This window comes from Meles meles, chromosome 11 (assembly GCF_922984935.1).
Source record: "Meles meles chromosome 11, mMelMel3.1 paternal haplotype, whole genome shotgun sequence".
NCBI lineage: Eukaryota > Metazoa > Chordata > Mammalia > Carnivora > Mustelidae > Meles > Meles meles.
In genome coordinates, this window is record NC_060076.1 from 22,246,939 (window position 1) to 22,269,773 (window position 22,835).

General features: G+C 42.7%; 1 protein-coding gene across 6 annotated transcripts in view; it reads left to right on the forward strand.

Moving 5' to 3' along the window:
• LPAR1 (lysophosphatidic acid receptor 1) overlaps positions 1-22,835 on the forward strand; it is a 140,510-nt gene that overhangs the window by 42,086 nt on the left and 75,589 nt on the right. For all 6 annotated transcript variants that reach the window (XM_046023480.1, XM_046023485.1, XM_046023483.1 and 3 more), the window contains exon 2: positions 15,899-16,058. In XM_046023480.1, coding sequence (XP_045879436.1) covers positions 16,014-16,058 — 45 coding nt within the window. In that variant the 5' untranslated portion in view covers positions 15,899-16,013. The remainder of the gene's footprint in view (positions 1-15,898; positions 16,059-22,835) is intronic.

The following is a 22,835-nucleotide window of genomic DNA, read 5'->3' on the forward strand; positions in this document are numbered from 1 at the left end:
ATCCTATCATCTGCAAAGAGAGACAACTTTTCTTCCTTTCTGATTTGGAAGCCTTTTATTTATTTATTTGTCTAATTGCTTTGGTTAGAACTTCCAATACTAAATATAGAAGTGGTGAGAGTGGCCATCTTTGCCTCATTCCTGATCTTGGTGGGAAAGCTTTTAACCTTTCAGTGTTGAACATGATGTTAGTTGTGAGTTTGTCATATGTGGCCTTTATTATTTTGAGGCATGTTCCTTCTAGTCCCAATTTGTTGAGAGTTTTTTATTATGAACAGATGTCAAATTTTGTCAAATGCTTTTTCTGCATCCGTTGAGAAGATAATATTTTAACCTTTTATTAATGTGGTTGTATCATGCTTATTGATTTGTGTATGTTGAGCCACACTCGCAGCGCTAAATGCCACTTGTCATGGTATATGATCCTTTCCATGTGCTGTTGAATTTGGTTTGCTAAAATTTTGAGAATTTTTGCACTTTTTTTTTTTTAAAGATTTTATTTACTTATTTGACAGAGAGCACAAGGAGGAGGAGTGGTAGGCAGAGGGAAAGGGAGAAGCAGCCTCCCCACTGAGCAGGGAGCCCAACATGGGGCTTTATCCTAGGACTCTGGGATCATGACCTGAGCCAAAGGCAGACGCTTAACCAGCTGAGCCACCCTGGTGCCCTGTGCACCTGTGTTTATCAGGGATATTGGCTTATGTTTTCTTGTAGTGTTTTTATCTGGCTTTTGCATCAGGTTAATGTAGGCCTCATACAATGGATCTGGGAGCATTCCTTCCCTTCAGTTGCTTTGGGAAGCATTTGGAAAGGATTGGCATTAATTCTTCTTTACATGTTTGGTAGAATTCACCAGCAAAACTATCGAGGCCTGGCCTTTTTTTGGTTGGGAGGTTTTTTTTTTTTTTTTTTTAAGATTTTATTTATTTATTTGACAGAGATCACAAGTAGGCAGAGAGGCAGGCATAGAGAGAGAGAGAAGAGGAAGCAGGCTTCCTGCTAAGCAGAGAGCCGGATGTGGGACTCGATCCCTGGACCCTGGGATCATGACCTGAGCCGAAAGCAGAGGCTTTAACCCACTGAGCCAGCCAGGTGCCCCGGTTGGGAGGTTTTTGATTAGTGTTTCTGTCTCTTTATTTGTGTTTGATCTGTTCAGATCTTCTATTTCTTTATGATTCAGTCTTGGTAGGTTGTTTGTTTCTAGGAATTTATCTGTTTTTTCTAGATTGTCCAGTTTGTTGGCATATAATTGTTCGAACTTATAACTCTTGTTCTTTTAAAACCTGTAAGCTAGCTGAAACTGGAGATGGATGGGGCCCAGAAACTATGTAAATGGTAGAATATCTGCCCTTGGCTTTGAAATATGCTTATTTGGAGAACCTCTCTCAGCCGCGGATCCCTGCCTCCTTTGTGTCTCTTTGCGTATATGATGGACATACTACAGTTGTCAGTATCCTGGTCATGAAAGAGTTAATGTTTTCCATTACCAGACACTGACCTAGGCAGTAGGGGAAATCTGGTTCATTTTGTTTCAAAATACACCATACCTCAAATAAGTACAAACAGCTGCAATGCAGGATTGGGGCCAAAAGAAATCAGTGTGGTGCTATGAACTCCAGCTGAGAGGAGTTCATGTAACGTGGATCTGAGATCAGGCTCCAAAATGAAACCATCAGGCCCCAGTAGGAGAAGAGTCCTCCCTCGTCATCCTGGTCACCTCCACAGCCACCACTAAGATGGGGATGGCTCTTCAGAGAGGTGACTGGTTCCTGTTGCCTCTAGATCCCCTTCTGGGCCGTGGACTGAGCACACCACCTTCAGCTGGAACCCAGTGCCACAATAGTGCAAAATGAAGAAAGCTCGGAACACAGAGGATTTATAGATCTGTTCCCTGCTTATTTTATCTCCATGACTTGGCTTAAAACGGCATCCACATGAACCCTGGCCTTACAGGACACCCCTTCCTTTTTTAAGCCCCAGGAAATCCCTTGTTCAGGTAGAAACGCTGCCACTGAGTGTGGTTGGGGTTTTTTCCTTCTTCCAGATTTTTCAGGTAACATCGGTGAGCAAAACTTTTTTTTTCTCTTTCTGATTCCTTTTCTACCAGAATTCCCTTTTAATTTTATATGCTTTCTCTTCTCTTGGGCTTAGCCATATTAATATCTTTTCACGCTGGCGAGATGTTTTTCTGTAGGACACTCTCCATTCTTTACATATTTGGATTTCCCCCTGTGATTTTTCTGGACAAGTAGGACAGCATTTTTCAGACTGATGGTTAGATGGTCAGAAGCCTTTAAAGTGGTGTCTCACAGCTGTTTTTAGGTCTCCAGCTGGTTTTTAGGTCACGTCTCAGGCATAGGGTTCTGCGGCTACTTGGTGGTTTTATTATCTCTGCAGTTTGTGAAAAGGCTTCACCGCCTTCCCATTCTCTGCTGCTTTCCTGATAAGCAGCTTCAACAATAATTTAAGAAGATAACCACTGTCACATTTAAAATCCTTTCATAAGAGGAAAACAAGACTTAGAGTACCATTCACGTAAGTTCGGGAGGGGCCCCTTTTTTGTTTGCTTGTTTTCCTAGTTACTAAATCATGGCGCACTGAGGAGAGTCCTCTAATTCCCTTTGCGCCACATTCCTAATTTCTTCAACAGGGATGATAATGTTGTAAAATGTTACTCATGAAATTGTTATATTAATGAACGAGGCCAGCCTTCCCTTACTGACCTTTCAAGTTGGCAAAAGCATGTTCGAGAATTCTCAGGAACCGATGGTATTTACATATCCTCTGCCCAGCCGGGAACAATTCATGCTGTCCCCCAATCCTAGCGGTCTTCAGAGTTCCCTCCATACTCACTGTTCTAAGGAAGTCTGTTTTAAAGAGAGATCGCCAGGAGGGACCTCACTGAGGAACAGCGAGCAGGAAAGGAAATTAAATTAAGCGCCTCATTGTTCCAACTAGAATTGTATTCAACAGGTATTATATCTTTCCCTCCTCAAAACGTTGGCCAGGATGTCTAGGTCTAGACTTAGGATGTACGGGATTTTTTCTTTCTTTCTTTCTTTTTTTTTTTTAAGGTAACTCATCTCCAGTTTAATTAGAGATTAGTAAAGGAAACGCGGTTTCTTATTTGGCTCTTGAATTTTGAAAAGAAATAAAACGTTCATATTTTTGAATAGCACGTTGAGAGCCAAACAGCATCTGGAAGAGATTATTCTCACTGGTAGGCAGAAGTTGTTTCATAATCCCCCCTCTTCAAAGAACGTGGTACCTTGTCCCATTTCCCCCATAGCCTGGAAACTGAAGAGGTCTTAAGACCCCATTGGTGGGTCATCCGCCTTTTGCTTTGTTGAGTGTTGCATGGAAATGTATCTCTTTGGTGCCATAATACTTCTTTAGCTTTGAAATGCAAGCAAAACTTAATGGTGTGATGCTGCCTGTATCGTGTGCTGTGGTCCAGACTTTTCTCCTCTTTCAAAAGACCTATTTGACTTTTGGCAACGCGCCTCTCATACACAGCCGTTTGTCTGAGACCTCTTTTCCTGTCTTCTCTACAGTCAGGCGCATGTGTGTCTGGGGTAGTCATGTAATTTGTAACAGTAACTCCTAACCAGATTAAATTTTGTAAAATTCAGTTTATTCCCGGCCTGTGTATTCCTGTGTTAAACGGTGACACATGAACACTCCTTTCCAATTAAACACATTTTCTCTTGGATGCGGGGCTTCCGCTGCCCCTGCGTCTCCCCTCCTCGTCCTCCACCCCTCCCTCCTCTTTCCGACGTACAGAGAAGTTGCCGGTAGAGTACAAAAGTATGAAGGGACCTTTTAACTCACTGAGTCAATTAGAAGTGACTTGTTGAGGGGCACCTGGGTGGCTTAGTGGGTTCAGGCCTCTGCCTTCTGTTCAGGTCATGATCTCCACATCGGGCTCTCTGCTCAGCGGGGAGCCTGCTTCCCCTGCTCTCTGCCTGCCTGCCTCTCTGCCTACTTGTGATCTCTGTCTGTCAAATAAGTAAATAAAAAATCTTAAAAAAAAAAAAAAGAAGTGACTTGTTGACATGATGTTGACACCCTCAAATACTATAGAATATATTTCCCACATACAAGGATGTTCTTCACATAGTCACAAAGCCACCATCCACATTAGGAGACAAGCGTCTTTATTGGGTCTAATTTTCAGGTCCTCCTGCTTTGCCCCAGCTTATCTCAATAATCTTTATAGCAAAGGATCCAGCCCAGAATCTTGCATTGTATTCATTTATCATGTCTCTTGTCTTCTTTAACATGGAGCAGTTTCTCAGTGTTATTTCCCCCCTTTTGTGACCTGATCTTTTAAAAATTATAGGATGCCTGGCGCAGTCAGAGGAGCCCATGACTCTTGATCTCAGGATCATGAGTTCGAGCCCCATGTTGGGTGTAGAGATTTACTTCAATAAGTAAAACTTAAAATTAAAGGTTATAGGAAAATTATCTTGCAGAACATCCCTCAGTTTGGGTTTGGCTCATGTTTCCTTTGGTTAAATTCAGATTTTGAACCTTGGGCAGGAATATCGCAGAAGTGAGACTGTGTTCTTCTCATCACATCCTCTCAGTGGCACACAGAGTCTGTTTGTTCCAATTTCCCGTGATACTTACTTCAGAGATTTGATTAAGGTGGTGTCTTCCAGACTTCTGTACTGTAAAGCTTCTGATTTCCCTTTGTAATGTATATGGATTTTGTGGGAGAGTATTTGGGTCTATGTAAATATCCCATTTATTGCCAAACTTTTATTCATTTATTTACATTAAAAGGATCTCCTGAATTTCTATTTAAAAGGTTTTAAAGCTGTTACTGTCCTTTATTTTGTAGATTAAAAATTTTTATTTTAGGCCAAGGGGCTGCCCTTAAAGCTAACTTTCCTGTTCTTTTAACATGTCCCCATGATTCTTTGAGTGCTGTCTTTCTGGCAAAACAAGATACTCTGAGTGATACCATGTACCATTTCAGGGCTTAGTAAATATGTATGTATTATCTTTGTATGTTTTTCCAATTGCGGGCAGTGTATAGGTACACAATTTCAATATAATTTAATTTTCATTGTATAAAAATTGTATAAGTTTTTATCATATAAAATTAAATTGTATGTAAACAGTTTTCATAACTCAATTTGGCAAGTCTCGTAGTATCAGGTGTTTAGATTGTTTCTAAAATTTGCCAGTCATACACAATAATGCATCAAGCATCCTTGTAGCAAAATCTTTGCTTGGCATTAATTCTTTACCCAGTATAAATTGCTAGATGCCTTTGTTAACAGGCCCCTTTGCTGTTACAAACTGTTACTCAGGGCTGAGTCACTGGTCTTATCACAGCTATAGACTTCTGTATTCTGGCCAATTGTTTGGATACTTGGCCCCCTCTCCCATTTGCTCTCTTTTCTTCCCCTCTCCTTACCTCCATTAACATGAATATGCATGTCTATATTCCTTCAGTTGTGGGCCATTTAGGAATTCTGACTTGAGAAATATGCACTTGCTCTCAGGAGGAAATACCTTCCATCTCCTCCAGTAGCTGCATTTGGCAGAGTCTTGCTTGGTTAACCCAAGGCTTGGTTAGGGAGGTTGTCATTCTCTGTGTCTTAAAACTGAGGGACTGCAAATACTTCAGCATAGCTCAGAGGCTCCCTCCCTAAACATTCCTCAGCAAAATTTATTCACGCTATGCGTCAGGGTACTTCTTCTTTCCCGTAGACACAAGTCCTAAGTCCCATTGGTCTTTGCACTACTCTGGGTCCCTATGCAAATGGCTGAGGGTCATGGCATGAGATACCAAGAAGACCAAGAGCTTAGACATTGTGGGGCTTGGTAGTAGAGACCTGGCAGTAGTGAGTCTGTCTCTCTCTCTCTCTCTCTTTTTAATCTTTTTTTTTTTTTTTTTAAGCTTTTACTTATTTATTTGAGAGAGAGAGCATGAAAGAGAGAGGTCAGCGGGAGAAGCAGACTCCCCACCGAGCAGGCATCCCGATGTGGGACTCCATCCTGGGACTCCAGGATCATGACCCGAGCCGAAGGCATTTGCTCAACTGAGCAACCAGGCGTCCCGAGTCTGTCTCTTCTCAAAAGAGAAATTTGTCCTACCTTTCAAGAGGATTCTCTCAGTCCTTTTAGTTAACTTTTCTTCCTTCATCCCTATCCCTTCTCTCCCCCTTCGTGATGGAGTACGCTCACTTGTTCATTGTTTTCTAACCCTGAAAGCTGTAATTCTAGCCCATTCCTGATCTACACTTACTAAAGCACAACCTCTCTCCCCCATTTTCTAAGCAATATAACACAGACTAGCTTGAGTTTGAGACGATAAACAGAGGATGGGCAACACATCTTTCCCTTTAGTAGTGACAGCTGTTCTGAGATTTTTCTGCCACTTGTGTTCTGACAATTCCTGGTTATTTTGAGACATTTCAGGAGAGTATCTCTCCCAGTCAAGAGCACTGTTCAAAAGTGAAAACAGTGTGCCTGTCAGCGCACTCTTTGAAATCAGAACAGTGAGTTTCTTAAGATCATTTTGGGCCAGTTTCTAACATCTGTAGAATGCTGGACTCTGAACAGATAAGATGCATGTTAAAATGGGCGATGGTGGTGCTTTCGATTTTCCTTCTGCTGGCAGCATGCATCCCTTCCTTGGAATGCGTCCGCTGAGTGCCATATGGAAAGAATGATAGACTTTTAGGCCAAGTGTAGAGTGAAAGGTCTGATTGAAAAGCTGGAGAAGCAAATGGAAAAACTGATCCTATATGTAGGAAAAGAAAAGATTTAAGAACACGAAACATTTTGTCTTCAGTAAATATATTGAAGCAAGGTCTTGGGCCTGATACTTTGAAGAAGAGAGGAAAAGTTTCTGCCGCCACAGGTAGAGATGGTATTTTAAAACAAAACATGAGGAAACGATTCGGTTTCTTAAGTGCTTTTCTGATTTCTTTGTTCTAAGTCTGCATGGGAAGCAAATGGACCCTGAGAATGATCACAGCTTTCTTCATCCCAGCTGGACCGTTTGCTTCATTGGTTTTATGTGAAGCAGTGGTAAGGCTAGGAAATTGAGCTAAAAGAATGCACCATGGATCTTTAGTCACCCATTTATTCCCCCTTTTTTGGCTCTTTGAGCCTGAAATTCTCCTTTTATTGACATTAGAAATAAAAGAGTATTGATTAACTCTCAAAAGGTGATGAATGTTTTCCTTTTTCTGGCAATTTTCTGAAGGTATTTATTTATTTATTTAGGAGCGAGTGAGCTGAGGAGAGCAGGTACAGAGGGAGAGGGAAAGGAGACTCGTGCAGAGCCCGATGCGGGGCTCAATCTTACAACCCTGAGATCATGACCTGAGCCGCCACCAAGAGTCTGATGCTTAACTGACTGAGCCACCCAGGTGCCCTGATGGAGTTTTTCTTTTAGTTCACTACAGCTATATGCATTTCAGTCACATAGCTTTTAATATTTACAATAATTGCATTTTTGGGTCCTGTTAGGATCCCAGGTATTCTGTGTTTACATTGAAAGTCTGCCTGTGCTCAGGCTCCCTTCAGTACCTTATTTTTATTTATCACGTGACCAGTTGCATTATATCATTGAGTGGATTTTTCAGGGAGAACTATATCCCAATTATATTTAATAAAAGTGCCTTGTTCTTGCTATTGCAAGTAGATGATAGTTTGGGTGAACATATACTTTTTTTTTTTAAAGATTTTATTTATTTATTTGACAGAGATCATGAGTAGGCAGAGAGGCAGGCAGAGAGAGAGGAAGGGAAGCAGACTCCCTGGTGAGCAGAGAGCCTGATGTGGGGCTGGATCCCAGGACCCTAGGACTATTGACCAGAGCCGAAGGCAGAGGCTTTAACCCACTGAGCCACCCAGGCGTCCTGAACATATACTTTTTAAGTCATTCCGTATTTCTGACAAAACCATGAAATTTGTTCCTGTCTTATCTGTTGTGGTCAGGATGATGGTGGCTATGTACAGCCCCTACACACCCCCCCACCCCCCCACCCCCCCTTGATCTTTATTTTAATGGGAATGCTTTTAACCCTTGTGGTTCACTAACTTAACTTAGTGCTTCAGTTGTAGGTCATTTACCCCATAGTTTCCCTGGAAGGTGGTGAGCTCTCTGTTTTCCCCCTTTTAATTGTGGTAGCAGATACCTAGGATAAAATTTACTGTCTTACCCGTTTTCAGGTTTGAATCGTGTTAAGTATGTTCCCATTGCTGGTCAGCAGATCTCCAGAACTCTTCATTGGGCCAGACTGAAATGCGGTACCCATTAAACAACAGCTCCCCATTTCCTCCTCCCCGCAGCAGCTGCTAGCTATCCTTCTGCTTTCTGTCTCTGTGAATCTGACTGCTTTAGGTACCTTGTAAGAGTGGAATCAGGAAGGGTTTATCTTTTCCTTACTGGCTTGTTTCGCTTAGCGTAATGCCCTCAAGGTTTATCCATGTTGTAATATGGGTCAGCATTTTCTTCTTTTGAAGGCTGAGTGATATTCCCTCGTATTTACTACCACATCACTGCTCCATTCACTTGCTGATGGGCACTGGAGGTGTTTTCACTTTTTGGCTATTGTGACTAATGCTGGTTGGAACCTGGGTATACAAATATCTCTGTTGAGACCCTGCTTTCAGTTCTTTTGGTGATATATCCAGAAGTGCAATTGCTGGGTCATATGATGATTCCATTCTTAACTTTCTGAGGAAACCCCCATCCTGTTGTCGATAGGAGCTGAGCCATGTTACCAGTAGTACATAATACTACTGGTATTAGTACATAGTGTACACATTAGTCCATCGTACACAAGCATTAAAATAAAGGTTCCGATTTCTTCACATCCCTGCCGATACTTATTTTCTGCTTTTTTGGATAGCAACCATTCTAACGGTGAGGTGCTATCTCATTGTGGTTTCGATGTGCATTTCCCTAACAATTGGTGATGTTGACTATCTTGTCATGGTGCTTTTTGGCCATCTGTATATGGAGAAATGTTTGTTCAAGTCTTTTGTTCATTTTTTAAGTGTTTGATTTTATTGTTGAGTTGTCGCAGTTCTTTATATATTCTGGATATTAACTCCTTTTTAGATTTAGGATTCGCAAATATTTTCTTCGATTCCATGGACTGTATTTTTACTTTTGATTGTGTCCTTTGCACAGAAGTTCTTAATTATGATTTAATGCATCTTGTGGTTTTTTTTTTCTATTGTTTGTGTTGTGGTAAGCTCTTTAAATCTTCTACATCTTTTAAGAAAATTTTACTTGTATTTTTAAGTAACTAAAGTGCCATTTGTCCTCAGATCACCAATTATTCTTATATTGACTCTCTTCTTTCTGTGCTCCATAGCTATACTGCCTAATCAGTCTAGTAGATTCTATTATTATAAGTATGTGTGGTTTTTCTCAAGCCCCTCTTCCATGGCATGCACTCGGTTTTCTGTTGTAGTACTTCTGCCTGTTGTAGTTTTAAATTTTTAGTGTCAGCAGTGAGACTCTTTCTTCTTTTGCTTTTATTTTTTGCTGCATGTTTGTAACTTTAATTGTCAAGTAGCTGTTATGAGGCTTGCTTAAGAAAAGGAGCTCTTCTCTCCCTACCATTTTACCTTCACCATAAATAGCATTTTCATTCGTTTTACTGGCTTTGTTCAGTATTTTCATTTTGTCTCTAAGACCTCTAAAATCTTTACTTGTACTTTTTGGTATATTAGTTTTGAATATTTCTAGCCATCCCACGGGGAAGGTATGCCATACACACATTCCCATCCTGTACCTCTTTGTCCTAATACAGGTCATGATTTTGATTAGGGCCCTTCATTCCTGAGTGTTAATGCCATATTGACCTTGTTAATGTTAATAGTGGAGCTATCTAGAATTCTAGGAATCCTTCTCCTCTTCTGCAAATCCTCCAAAGTTTTAATCCTTCTTTTTATGTTTTTGTTCTGTGTACTCATTCAGTCCTAAACTCTGTCAGTTCTAGAAGTCTGCTCTCGATGTATCCAGATGGACAGTCATTTTGTCAAAGCTACTTTTTGAGTCCTATTACCTGTCATGGAGGGATAGCATTTCTCCGTGATGCCAGAAATTCCTTTGGTTTTTCTCCTGTATTGAACTCCTGTTTCTGTATTACATGCCTTTTATTTTCTTATTTTCCTCCCTGTTTTGCTGAAGAACATCCTCCAATACAATTGTAGGTTGTAAATGGCTTGCCTCATTGTCTTCTGGCTTCCAGGTTGCTGTTGAGAAGTCCAAAGACTATCTGATCCCTAATTCTTTGTTCATCTGCACCACCCACCCCCAATTTCTGATTGGCCGCGGGATTTTTTCCTATCTCTACCATTTAAAAAAATTTTTGTAATCATATGCTTAATGCAGGCATATTAAAATCAGTTGAGTTGGGCAGGTAGGCACTCAGTGGACTCTAATAGTCAACAAATTTATGACTTTTCTGCTTTAGGAAATGTTTTGAGTTACGTGACCCTCCTCCTCCCATTTCCTTTTTTCTTTCATTCTGGAATTGCTTTTCTTGAGCTCTTGGATCTTCTTGACTATCCACTACCTTTTTCCTTCTTACCGTTCTATTTTCCTTTGCTTTTTTGGCTCTACATATTGGGCAAGTTTCTCAACCTGATATTTCAGCCTTCCTACTGCATTTTGAATTAGCATTTGTTAAGTATCCTGTGTTTGTTTCAGTGGGTGCAGTGTTATCTTTCTGGTGTTACTGTTGTTACGTTTTCATTTGCTTAGAATCCAGAGAACGTTAGTCCTTTGATGCTATAAGGCTGGCTATCAATGCTATTTTGCTCTGGTAGGGGGAATAAATACCAAGAAAGACAGCCTATAGCTCTGACCTTCCTATCTCACATCTTCTTGTCCCTCCAGGTTTGAGGTTCAGAGTACTTTTTTTCTACTTGGTTTCTGCCAGACTAAAGAGTTCCCTGTGGAAGGATATACAGATTTAAAGTCTGGCATTTTTTCCTACTTCATCTAAAAGGCTTTATATGTAATGCTTTTCTAAAGCTTTAAACATTAATATATTCTTTCCTGGTTGTAGCATAGATGACTTCTTTCTTCCCCCCTTTGGTACTTTTCATTCATCTGTTATGTTTTCGGGATAGCACCTTTGAAATTTTTACCCATGTAAGCCCCTCCCCACCAAGCTCTGATTTGTCTTCTCCTTCTCGAAAATGGTCATTTACTTTATTTTTTGTTTTCTGCTTTATCGACTGCCTTCATTCAAGTTCATAATTCAGATCTTTCTCTTTTTTCTTTTTGGTTAATGCAGACTCATTCTGACCTCAAGATTTTAAAAGTTTTTTTCTTAACGTAGTACCCCCATTCCTTAAGTAAATACTTGCTCTGATCCTAGAATCGTCCCGTGTCTTGAGCCATAATATTTTTCATTTGCCTGGTGGATTTGGATTTTTCTCTGTTGCTTATCCATAGGGAGGGAAGTCTATGCATATTCAGTATCCGGTATTGCCCTGTGTTCTTTCAAGAGACTGAAATGAGTCATGGTTGGACTCAAGTCCAGATAAAGGAAAATGGTTAGATTGATAGTACATTAATTTGCCAGTTAGAAATTCATCTTCCTATGAAGCCTAGAGAAGGAGACAGCATCAGCTGCAGAAGTAAACAAAGGGGAGTTTGCCTCAGAACCAAAGACTTTTCTTTTAGGTATTTGGGATGGCACTTAGTAAGGTCTTTGTCACTTGGCAAGCCCACGTCAGAAGCCAGCTGGTAGAGTTTTTCCCCACATGTTTTCTGGGGCAGTCATCATGGCCACACGTAAATCAGAAGTAAATACTGCCGGAGATGACTTGCTCAGTTGAAGCCAGGAGCCCCATCTAAGGAGTGAGTGTATTGGAAAGGTGCTCCAATGCCTCCTGGCTTCATCCCCTCCACCCCTCATCCCTCTGAACTAGGAGTATCATTGTCAAACTGTTAGGGTCTCATTTGCTTATTTCCTGTCCATTCAGTGTGGTTTCACATGAAGGCAATGTTGTACCTTAGTCCTCCCGTCAGCCTCTCATACTGATTCTTTCTAGAATATTTTTCTGAAAATTCAAGCAATAGCAGGGCTTCTAGGGCTGATTCAGGATATTTCCTGTTCTTAGAGTCAGCTGGTGATTTCTCTGGTAATGCAGCATGGAGGAATGAGCCTATGTAGCTTTCTTACTTATGCATTGTATTTTGTACATCTGTTTTGAATCGTAGGGAGGGATAATGAGTTAATTCATACCCAATGACTATAGAGGAATAGATGAATGGGCCAGTAAATAAGTAAGCGATGGCTGATCTTTTGCAAGTGAAGGGCATGAGTAGTGGTTTGCGGTTTGGGGAAGAATGGCAGAGATCAGAAGAGATGCCTAGAATGGAGAATTAAGTGAAGTAGAGAAGGAGGGGAAGAGCAACAATAATGACCCAAGGGCAGCTGGGGTCAGTGGGGCCAACCCCCCTTCACTCCGTGGCTCCCTGTAGCTGAGGCAGTGTTCCAGCTCAAGTGAAGGGAGCAGAGAGCTGGATTGGTGGCCCGTTGGAAGAACTACAGGACAGGCAACCGGATATTTGGAAGAGTTCAAAGAGGGATTAATTTCTTCAGAAATTCGGTGCGATGCTATGGTTGACGTTGCGAGGCTCTGGGACAGGAGGGGACTAGCATGTCACAGGGAGGTGGCTTACTTGGATAGGGACTGAATGTTAGTATTTAGGATGTCCTCTTACCTTGTCTAGTTCCCCTGTGATCGGTGCAATTTGGTAAATAAGCTGAGAAGTACATAGGTTTTATAAATGTAGTTTTAGGACTTCACTCCCGCAAGAGAGCCGATTTATACCCTTTGCGGTAGTACTGCTTGGCCCCCGTATTTTTGGAGTTAAGTAACCGTGTGCCATTTCATAAAGGGCTCCTGTCATGTCAGAATAGGTTCCACAGAAGCCTCACAACTCAATAGGTCTGAAACGCATTAGAGAAGGCAGTTAACTTTCTGCCTTATTTTCTTGCTTGCTTCTTGAAGATAGGAAGCTAAGAATCGGGCTCTCTCTTACGTATCTCAAGGATGTGTGACATAAATCAAAACTAGGAACGCCTCATTACCGTTTTCTACAGATGAGAGCAGCAGCCCAGGGTTCTCTGTTTCAGAGTTTGGGGAAGTTGGTCACTCTGCAGGACCTCTGGCTTCCATCCTTCTTTCTTCAGGACCATCTGAAATTTGTTCTTAAAGCCTATGCACTTTCTGTCCTTAATTTGTGTTCACATGGCGGGGGGGGGGGGGTGCTAGTCTGTGGAAAGAGCATGGCCCTGGAGTGGGACCTGGACAGGTGTCCGCTCCCTCATGTCCGGGTTGTGTGGCTTTGGCTATCTATGCTACACAAACTTTTACAGCCTCAGGGTTCTTGTCGGTGAAATGAGATGACACTCTGTGCCTCACACTGTATGGGCAGTGAGTGTCTCATTATGCGTACAGTGTGAGCATCAGCATCTCCTAGGCTTTCATTAAGTCCCAGTGTCTTGCCTGCACCCTTTGCTGGTTGGCAGTCATGCCACCGGGCATATTTGCCACATCCACTTCTGTATCCTTTTCCCCACCACAGGCTAGCTGCTCTCTAGTCCTCTTTCAGGCAATTCTCTGTACTCTGAATATTGAAAATCTTCGAAAGTTATATCGCTGAATGACTTAGATATTGGACCTGAGCATGGTCTTTAAGAATAGAATCTCAATAGGGAGGGCACGTACTGCATGGAGCACTGGGTGTGATGCCAAAACAATGAACACTGTTATACTGTAAATAAACAAATAAAAATAAATAAATAAATTTAAAAAAAAAAGGAATAGAATCTCACTTCCCTGCTTATTTTGTTTCTTGGTTATCTATACATCTGTCCACCCCACATATGATAGAGTAAGACGGTATGAATTATATACATGTGAGAAGGAAAGAGGAAGAATTAAAAAAAAAAAAAAAGTAGGGATGGGCACAAAATGATGCTGGGAATAAGTTCAGTACAAAACAGTGCACCATGGGTGTCCTGTAATTTTCTCAGTGGAGGCTTGGCATTCAAGCCCAAAGGCTCTCCCGCTCCCCTGTACATACACCTTTCTCCCAGGCTGTTCACATAGATTCACAGTAGGATGAACAATGGTCTTTTTTTTTTCTTTCTCCCCTAAAGCTAGGATTAAGGAGAACATTAGGGCACCTAAAGAATTTAGCATTGAACGTTCTATACCAAAATAGTTTGACGGCTTTACTCCTTACCTGTTAATAACTGTAATCCCTATAACAGAGAAGACAAAGAAGGAAGGAGCCATAGTTCTAAACAAAACCTAAAGCAATTGAAACTTTAGGATGAAGGGTAATCTGCAAAGATGGGATAAAAATCAGAACTTCAGGTTCATAGAACCTAGGTTATTTCTGGGGACACAGTTGTGAGATTCTGTGATTCGCCTGGCATCATCCAGCTGGTACAAGTGGTGCCAGAGAATTCGGTATTCAGAAGACTTGGATTAGATGTCCAGCTCAAGAGTTAAATCTTTACTTCTGCTATAATGGAAAGTATCATCTTGCAGTAGTTGAGAAGTGTTGAGTATCATCTTGCATGCTGGTGAAATGAGAAAGGATATTTCCAGACAAGAGCTCCCTGAGGTCAGGGGCTCAGTTTGATTCGTTATGCTCCTGGTTCACTGTAGATGTTCAATAAATATCTTTTGCATAAAAGAAAGGGTACTATTGGGGCACCTGGGTGGCTCAGTGGGTTAAAGCCTCTGCCTTCGGCTCAGGTCATGATCCAAGGGTCCTGGGATCGAGCCCCGCATCGGGCTCTCTGCTCAGTAGGGAGCCTGCTTCCTCCTCTCTCTCTCTGCCTGCCTCTCCACCTACTTGTAATTTCTGTCTTTCAAATAAATAAATAAAATCTTAAAAAAAGAAAGGGTACTGTTAGGTGGCCCAAAAACAACCTAAAAATGAGAACTTAGAAAGGAAGACTTTTCTTAAATTCTTAGAATGAAAACAGTTTCCCCACGGATCGAATTATAGTGTGGAAACAATCACTTTGGTCTTCAGACAGAACTGGGGCCACGCTTCACTGCAGGGAATTCAACATCTTTTTGAGTTTCCTTAATGAACATACTAATAACAGAAGGTTTGTTACTGTTTTGTGCCTATCTAGCATCCTCTCTCCAAGGATGTCAAGAAGGCTGTAGAAATGCACTCTTCCCCACTCATGAGCAAGACGAATGAAGCCCCCGCCAGCAGTTGGAGTTCTTGATTCAATCTTGTAACTGACTCCTATAACTTTGGGATGTCTTCCCTTTCTTTAATTTTACCAGTAACTCAGTTTCCTGAGGAAATGTGAACATGGAACATACCCACTGTCTTAATATCCATACGAGACTGGGGATCGATTGTGGCTCCAGTCCTGCTTCCGTCATTAATGAAATGTGTGACAATAGTTTCTTCTCCACACCTCAGTTTCCCCTCTGCAAATGGGTATACTTGAACTGGGTGGTCTTTAAGACGCTCCGTGCTATTATCTTTGCCCTTTGTATTTAAACTGGCAGTTGTCAATCGTGGGTCCTTTATTTTTGAATGATGGGATGGTGTCTCTGTCACAAATGGTGTCACTGTCCCCAGCTTTGCATCTTGAAACGGCCTCCTCAAAGCATCTAGCCAGCAAGGACAGCTGGATTCAGATTTCTGAAAAGATATCAACCTAACATGATTTGGCTGAGTGGTATGGGAGTCCTGGCTCTGAGTGGTGCGATGCTGTCTTCTGGGTTCTTTCAGTAAGCTAGAAGTTGGTATGTGGCACGGGGATTTTTGCTTCCTCTGGCCAGTGGTACTTGACTCCCACGCCCTAGTCCTTTCAGGCTAACTGTGGATTTTCCTGCCCTTTTCCAGGTACACAGTTCCTCCTAGCATGACCGTGATCTGATCAACAGCGAACGTGACCTGACTCCTGTGTGTGGCACGGCTGTGCTGGGGGCTGGTCACTGCCCACAACCACAGAGCTGCCATGGCTGCTGCCTCCACTTCTGCCCCTCTGAACTCACAACCCCAGGTAAGTGATTCAACCTGGCGTACGTTTGCACTAGTCTTAATTGCACCAGATATTTAAATTGAGCTTCAGAAGGTGCATCTGGCTCTAGGGACGGTATGAAACCTTGTAATGATCATTTGGTGGGCATTTGGATAACGGTGCTTTCGTGGGGGAGGTGCTGTTGAGTTCAAGGAGCAGCTGGAACAATGAGCAAGTGATGACCGAGGACCAGCCTCCGTGCGGAGGGGTTTTCCTTTTCAGTGCTTTGAGTGTCTGTCTGTTCTTAGAGGCATCCCAGTCAGGACAGTTGAAGGTAAATCCTGCTGCTTTCCCTCTCTTGGCTTTTTTTAGGGTTTTCATGAAATCGCTCAGGCCAGATCTCCTCTTAGAAAGTTTTCTGAATGCAGTCTCATTGTCTGCTTCCTCTAATTACTGTTTTGCCTTGACCTGTTCTAGGAGCTTTGAAAAGAAGAGGCCCCTCCCGAAACTTGTGAAACGTAGTCATGCGTTATTTTTCCTGTCCAGTGAACAGCAGTCACGTGGCAAGAACATTGCCTGCAGATTATTTTACAATCTGCTCTATTAGAGTAGTAATTGGACCCTTTCCGTTTAGCAGGCAGCGTAGTATAGGGGGGAAACAGCCTTTGCAAGTGCTGGGCCAGAAGTCACATCCCGATGGTTGGATGGCCTTGGTCATGCTGACCTCGCTCAGCTTCGACTCTCCTCATGCCACCATATTTTGCGGGATGGTTCTCTGGATTAAGTGAGAGCATATTTGCGGAGCACATAGCAGGGGCTCAACAGTTAGTTTCCTGTCTGCTCTTCCTTCATCTTCCGCCCCCTCCTTTTTTTTTTTTTAAGATTTTATTTATTTATTTGACAGACAGAGATCACAAGTAGACAGAGAGGCAGGCAGAGAGTGAGAGAGAGGAGGAAGCAGGTTCCCTGCTGAGCAGGGAGGTGATGCGGGGCTCGATCCCAGGACCCTGAGATCATGACCTGAGCTGAAGGCAGAGGCTTTAACCCACTGAGCCACCCAGGTGCCCCCCGCCCCCTCCTTTTAAGGAGTGCGGCCTTCCCCATCTCGTTCATGATAATAATTTTTAAGCCGAGGTTAAGAAAAAAGTATACCTTTGACAAAAGAACTATATTGTTTGAAGTTTACATCTTGGTGATACAGAATGTTTTTCCACACTTTTTTGGGTTCTGTATCGTTTCCCAGGCCATTGGTTTCTGTGTGTATTTCAAGTTAGGGATAGGTGGGGGGAAGAGCCAAGAACCCCGGGGGCAGGGGGGTGGGGGAAGGGAGCATTTTTACTTCATGTATATATCAGTGATTTTTGTCTCTTCTAAAAAAAGACCTTGGAATTTGTCATCTGGATAAAGTCTTCCTGTTATTTAAGATTTTAAAGCATTTGGTATTTTCCAGAAAGTTTATTGTTACCACCATCATGTATATTTCTCTTTCTGGTAAATGGATCTTGCTTTTCCAGCATTTAATTGACTTGGGCTGTTTGGTTTCCATTTCCCTCAGTCGGGTTTTTAGTGCTGCAGAGACCTTGTAAGTGTGTGGTGAGACCGAGCACCTGTTACCCAGGGTCGCCCTGTCAGAGTCCGCTGTGGTGGTCCCCATGCGGCAGCCTTCTGAGCCTCTGGTGAAGTGAGGTAGGCCCCAGCTCCGGTTGTCTGGGCAAGGATTTCAGCCCCTCTGTCTCGCTGTTGCATCCGTCAGCATCTCCCAGAGGAGCATCTTATCCGCATGCCTCTTTGCTCTTACACAAGCTACTATCAGCTGGCAAGCCAGAGAAGTATTTCTCAGTGACTCATTTAATTAAAATGTTTAACGCCACCCAAGATAGAAAGATGTTGTATTGAATATAAACACTTGGGGAAAATATGGGCTCTTGTAAATCCTCTGTGGGAAGGTAAATGGGTACAGTCACTCCCGAGAGTAATTTGATAGCATCTATTAAAATTCTATCCCTTTCCATATACCCTTTTCCCATCTCAGTAACTGCATTAGAAAAACACTTGTAGAGGAGCCCAAGGAGACGTGCATTAAGATATTTATTCACTGAAGCATTAGTTGAAGGCCAAGAAGTACAAAACTTTCTGAATATACGATAGCAGAGCGACAATTCAGGCATGCTGGTATGATTTAAGGACCATGAAGCAATTAGAAAAATGGTAAGTACATATCTCAACACAGTTCTGTCTCCCTAAGATACCCGATGGAGGAAAAAGAAAGTAAAATGTAGACTCATTCAGGAAGATATCATTCAAGCTGTAAAACAAGATCGTATGTTTTTAGGGACGACCATAGGATACATTAAAGTAAGTGCATACTGAAAAGTCTAGAACATACATTGTCAGTGGGGATGATGTTTTCCCCCAGAGTACAAAAATTGGATCTTGGGAGACAGAAAAAGCCCCTCTAAAGTTTAACCCTACCTGATGACATCCTGTCCCTTAATATTTAATTTCTCTCATTGGGGAGAATTTAAATATAGTAAGTTTCCTCATTGAGAATTACCAGTGGGGTGGGGGGGCAAAAAGTCAAACCCTGGGGAGAATTTAAATGTAGTAAGTTTCCTCATTGAGAATTACCAGTGGGGTGGGGGTGGGGGGCAAAAAGTCAAACCCTGGGCTGGATGTGCAAGGCTTCTCCAGTCCCACTGCCTGGGGTTTAAATCCTGGCTCAGCGTTTACTGCCTGAGCCTGCGGGGGTGGGAGAAAGGTTTCTGCCCTGTGAGGTGTTTTCTTACCTGCAAAATGTACATAAAAATTACAGAGCAAGGGGCGCCTGGGTGGCTCAGTGGTTTAGGCCTCTGCCTTCAGCTCAGGTCATGGTCTCAGGGTCCTGGGATCGAGCCCCACATCGGGCTCTCTGCTCCGTGGGGAGCCTGCTTCCTCCTCTCTCTCTGCCTGCCTCTCTGCCTGCCTCTCTGCCTAGTTGTGACCTCTCTCTCTGTCAAATAAATAAATAAAATATTAAAAAAAAATTACAGAGCCAACTTCATAGGATTGTTTTTTTTTTTTAATGTTTTATTTATTTATTTATTTGACAGGGAGAGAGAGAGAGAGATCACAAGTAGGCAGAGAGGCAGGCAGAGAGGAGGAAGCAGCTTCCCTGCTGAGCAGAGAGCCTGATGCAGGGCTCGATCATGACCCCAGGATCATGACCTGAGCCGAAGGCAGAGGCTTTAACCCACTGAGCCACCCAGGCACCCCCACAGGATTGTTTTAAGGATGAAATGAGATAATATGTCTGAAACTTAGGACAAAGTCTGACACCGAGTGCTCAGTACACTTTAGTTAATAGTGTTGAGCACGCTCACAGTGGCAGGCGTGGGGAGTCCAGGAATAAATAAAAGAAACAAGGCTTTTGCCCTGCAGGGTTTAGAAATGTAGTGGGAAATGTGCAGACGGGGAAACAAAATATTAGAGACCAGTGTCACACCCGCTAGGATAGGAAGGAGTATGGGGACTTGAGGAGAAACGTAGAGCAGCCAGGAAGGATCTGCAGATCAGGGAAGGCTTCTGGAAGGAGGACCGCCAGGCTGGGAGCTGATGTGTCCTTACTTTGACAAGGGAGGAGAAGGAACACGTGTGAATGTCGGATGTCCCAAGGGGAGAGCGAGAGCCCAGCATTTGGAGGTCCCGTTCAGGATAGCTGCCGTCTGCTGGGGTGTGAGGGGGTGAGCACAGATGTGCTCACGCCAGCTCTGCCAGCTCCTGAGATCCGATTGTTAACATTTTCAGGAACCGTGTGAGCCAGCTGACTTCATGCTTGTAGCTTGCACTCAGCCGGGTGGAGTCTAACCAGGGAAATTGGCAAACACAGTCCCTGACTCTTAAGGGCCCATTGTTAGGTATTTATCGGCATACTTCTGGTTGTAGAGGAGGGAGATGGGTTAGGTTACAAGGTCAGAGAAGATTCTTGCAGCGCCTCGCAAGCTACAAATGAATAGTGGTAGAATTAAACATTAGTCTTGAAGCCTGTGTAGCTTTGGAGTCATGGGGCTGGCCTCAGGCCCTGACTTTTGATAGTTCTATTGAACAAGTTCTTTAATTAATCTCAATGAGGGTAGCAAGTCCCATTATTCTTAGCATGTGCTGGGAACAAGCAGCCACGGATTGTTGGGGGGACCAAGCCCACCTGGAAAGAGTCAGCAGTAAACTAGGGGCTTAGGTCCCAGGGAGAGGGAGCTTACGCTCCTGGAGAGCTGCATGTCCCTGGGTCACTTTGTTCCCAGGTCCTCCGGTCAACGCCATGCCTTCTGATGATCTGTACCTCCGTTCTTCACATGTAATCTGTGCCGTCAGATTTTAGTCCCAGGCTGACTTGCCCTTACTCACGAGTCTGTATGGATGTCTACTCTCCCAGGTTGCTCCAGGTTCAGAGAAGGTAAAAGTAATTGAAATACACCGTCTCCTCAGACCAGGCGAAATAAGTAGTTCCTTCCATCAGCCTAGCCTGGTATTGTCTGGCATATCCACTTGCATTCTTTTAGACCGAATTCAGGGACCTATGTAAAGATTAAACCCCCCCTCGAGTGTGAGAGTCCTGACAATCCTTTTCTAAGTCAAAACAACAATTGCAAAAAAAAAAAAAAAAAAAAATAAGCTTTTGGTTTTGTTTTCCTCTATTCATTTGGTAACAAAGAGCATTTTTCGAATCAAGGCTGCCTAATACTAGATATAAGCTAATTAATATGAACAAATAGCCTGTGAGTGTTTCAGACAATAATAGGGAAGAAAGCTTCCTTTTCACTTGGGCTGGGGTTGCTGTATAGTTAGTGACAGATAGGCCTTGTGCTTTGAAGTGGGACAAGTTTGTATTCCCTGCTTTGCCCCTGACTAGACGGTGAGACGGATTTTTGTTTTCTCCTGTTGAGAAAGCACCTTGTTCTTACGAAGCGAGATAAATACTGCGGCGAAACCGGGCTAGTAGCAGCAGGAAGGCCGTGTGTAGCTAAAATACTCCTGTGTTAGTCCAGGCCCCGATAAAGAGTTCCTTGCCCAAGGAAACCTTTAGGGAAATGTTTGCAGACGGGAACACATTCACCATTAGGTTGAATTAATGTGTTCATATCCTGCAGATCTGAGCTTGGGGTGGGGTAAGAAATAAAAAAATCTTGCCACTCTTAATGGCCGGTTTCTGTTTCTAGAATTCTGGTTAGCATTGCTTTAATTGAGTTGTATCCAGTGACCGTGGGTAGAGGATGGATTCGAAGTTCTATTTTCCTTTTGCTGAGTGGTTCACTACATGCATGAACAGTTCGGCCTATCTCAAGCCGGAAACCGGTGTGGAGAATTTCAACGGTATTCCAATCCCACTCCCTGGGATTCCAGTAAGGCAGGACTCTATTCTAGCCGCATTTTACAAGGTACTTCATTCTGTCATTTGTGAAGTGGCTATCTTGGTTTTAAGCCTGGGAAACAAAGATACTTTGATCCCTCCAAGTGATTTCCTGTAGCTTTCTTTAAAGACATGAGTTTGGGTAGATAGGGACTAGTAGATACGCAGTGTTCTCATGGAACACAAGTAGGTCTCTACTTGTCTCTTGGAAGACAGGCGTTTTTGAACATTACCCAATAGGTTCCTCTAACAAAATCCATCATATTTCCAAAATGAATGTTCTAGAGGTTTCATTTCTGATGTTAGAGACTGGATACTTTTGGATTAAAGCACTTGAATTCCATATTAAGTGGGTTGCATTTTTTGCCATTGAAAGAAATGTTTTGAAACTAAAGTTTTTTAGGTTTTTAGAACTTTTTATTTATTTATTTTTTAAGATTTTATTTATTTATTTGACAGACAGAGATCACAGGTAGGCAGAGAGGCAGCCAGAGAGAGAGGGGAGGGGAAGCAGGCTCCCTGCTGAGCAGAGAGCCTAATGGGGGGCTCCATCCCAGGACCCTGGGATCACGACCTGAGCCAAAGGCAGAGGCTTTAACCCACTGAGCCACCCAGGCGCCCCCGTTTTTAGAACTTTAGATGGCAGTTTTCAAACGTTCACAAAAACAAAAAAGAATAGAATAACAAATCCCAGTAGAGCCATTACGTAGATTTAACAGTTCTTAGTATTTTACTGTGCCTGTTTCACTTCCTCTCATTTGGGGAGATAAACCATCGTAGAGCACATGTTTGACATCGTGTCCTCTCACCTCGACCTTTGTACATCAGCGCGCGTCTCTAAAAATTATTCACATCTGTAACCACAGTACCGTTACCACACTTAACAAAATTTAAAACAACTCCTTAATGTTCTTTTACACTCCTCCATATCAGATATCCCCAGCTGCTCTTCTAAAAAGTGGTGTTGCAGTTGTGTTATCTTTTAAACACACGGATAGATCTGTTTTCTCTAAGACTATTCCATGACTTTTTAAGGTTTAAAAGGCAGTTCCGTTTTCTCTAAGTGGGAGGTAGATTGACATATGAATCAGAATATTTCACCACTGAAGAATAAGGAAAAATGAGGGGTACCTGGGTGGCTCAGTGGGTTAAAGCCTCTGCCTTCAGCTCAGGTCATGATCCCAGGGTCCTGGGATCGAGCCCCACATCACACTCTCTCCTCAGCAGGGAGCCTGCTTCCTCCTCTCTCTCTGGCTGCCTCTCTGCCCACATGTGATCTCTATCTGTCAAATAAATAAATAAAATCTTAAAAAAAAAAAAAGAGTCTTTAAAAAAAAAATGAGACATACACTGAAGGCTCCAAAGTAAAAGAATGGTTGTAATTGTTAAATTTTCAGTCTCCAAGGGATCACAGACAGCTGGATAGGACTTTTAGA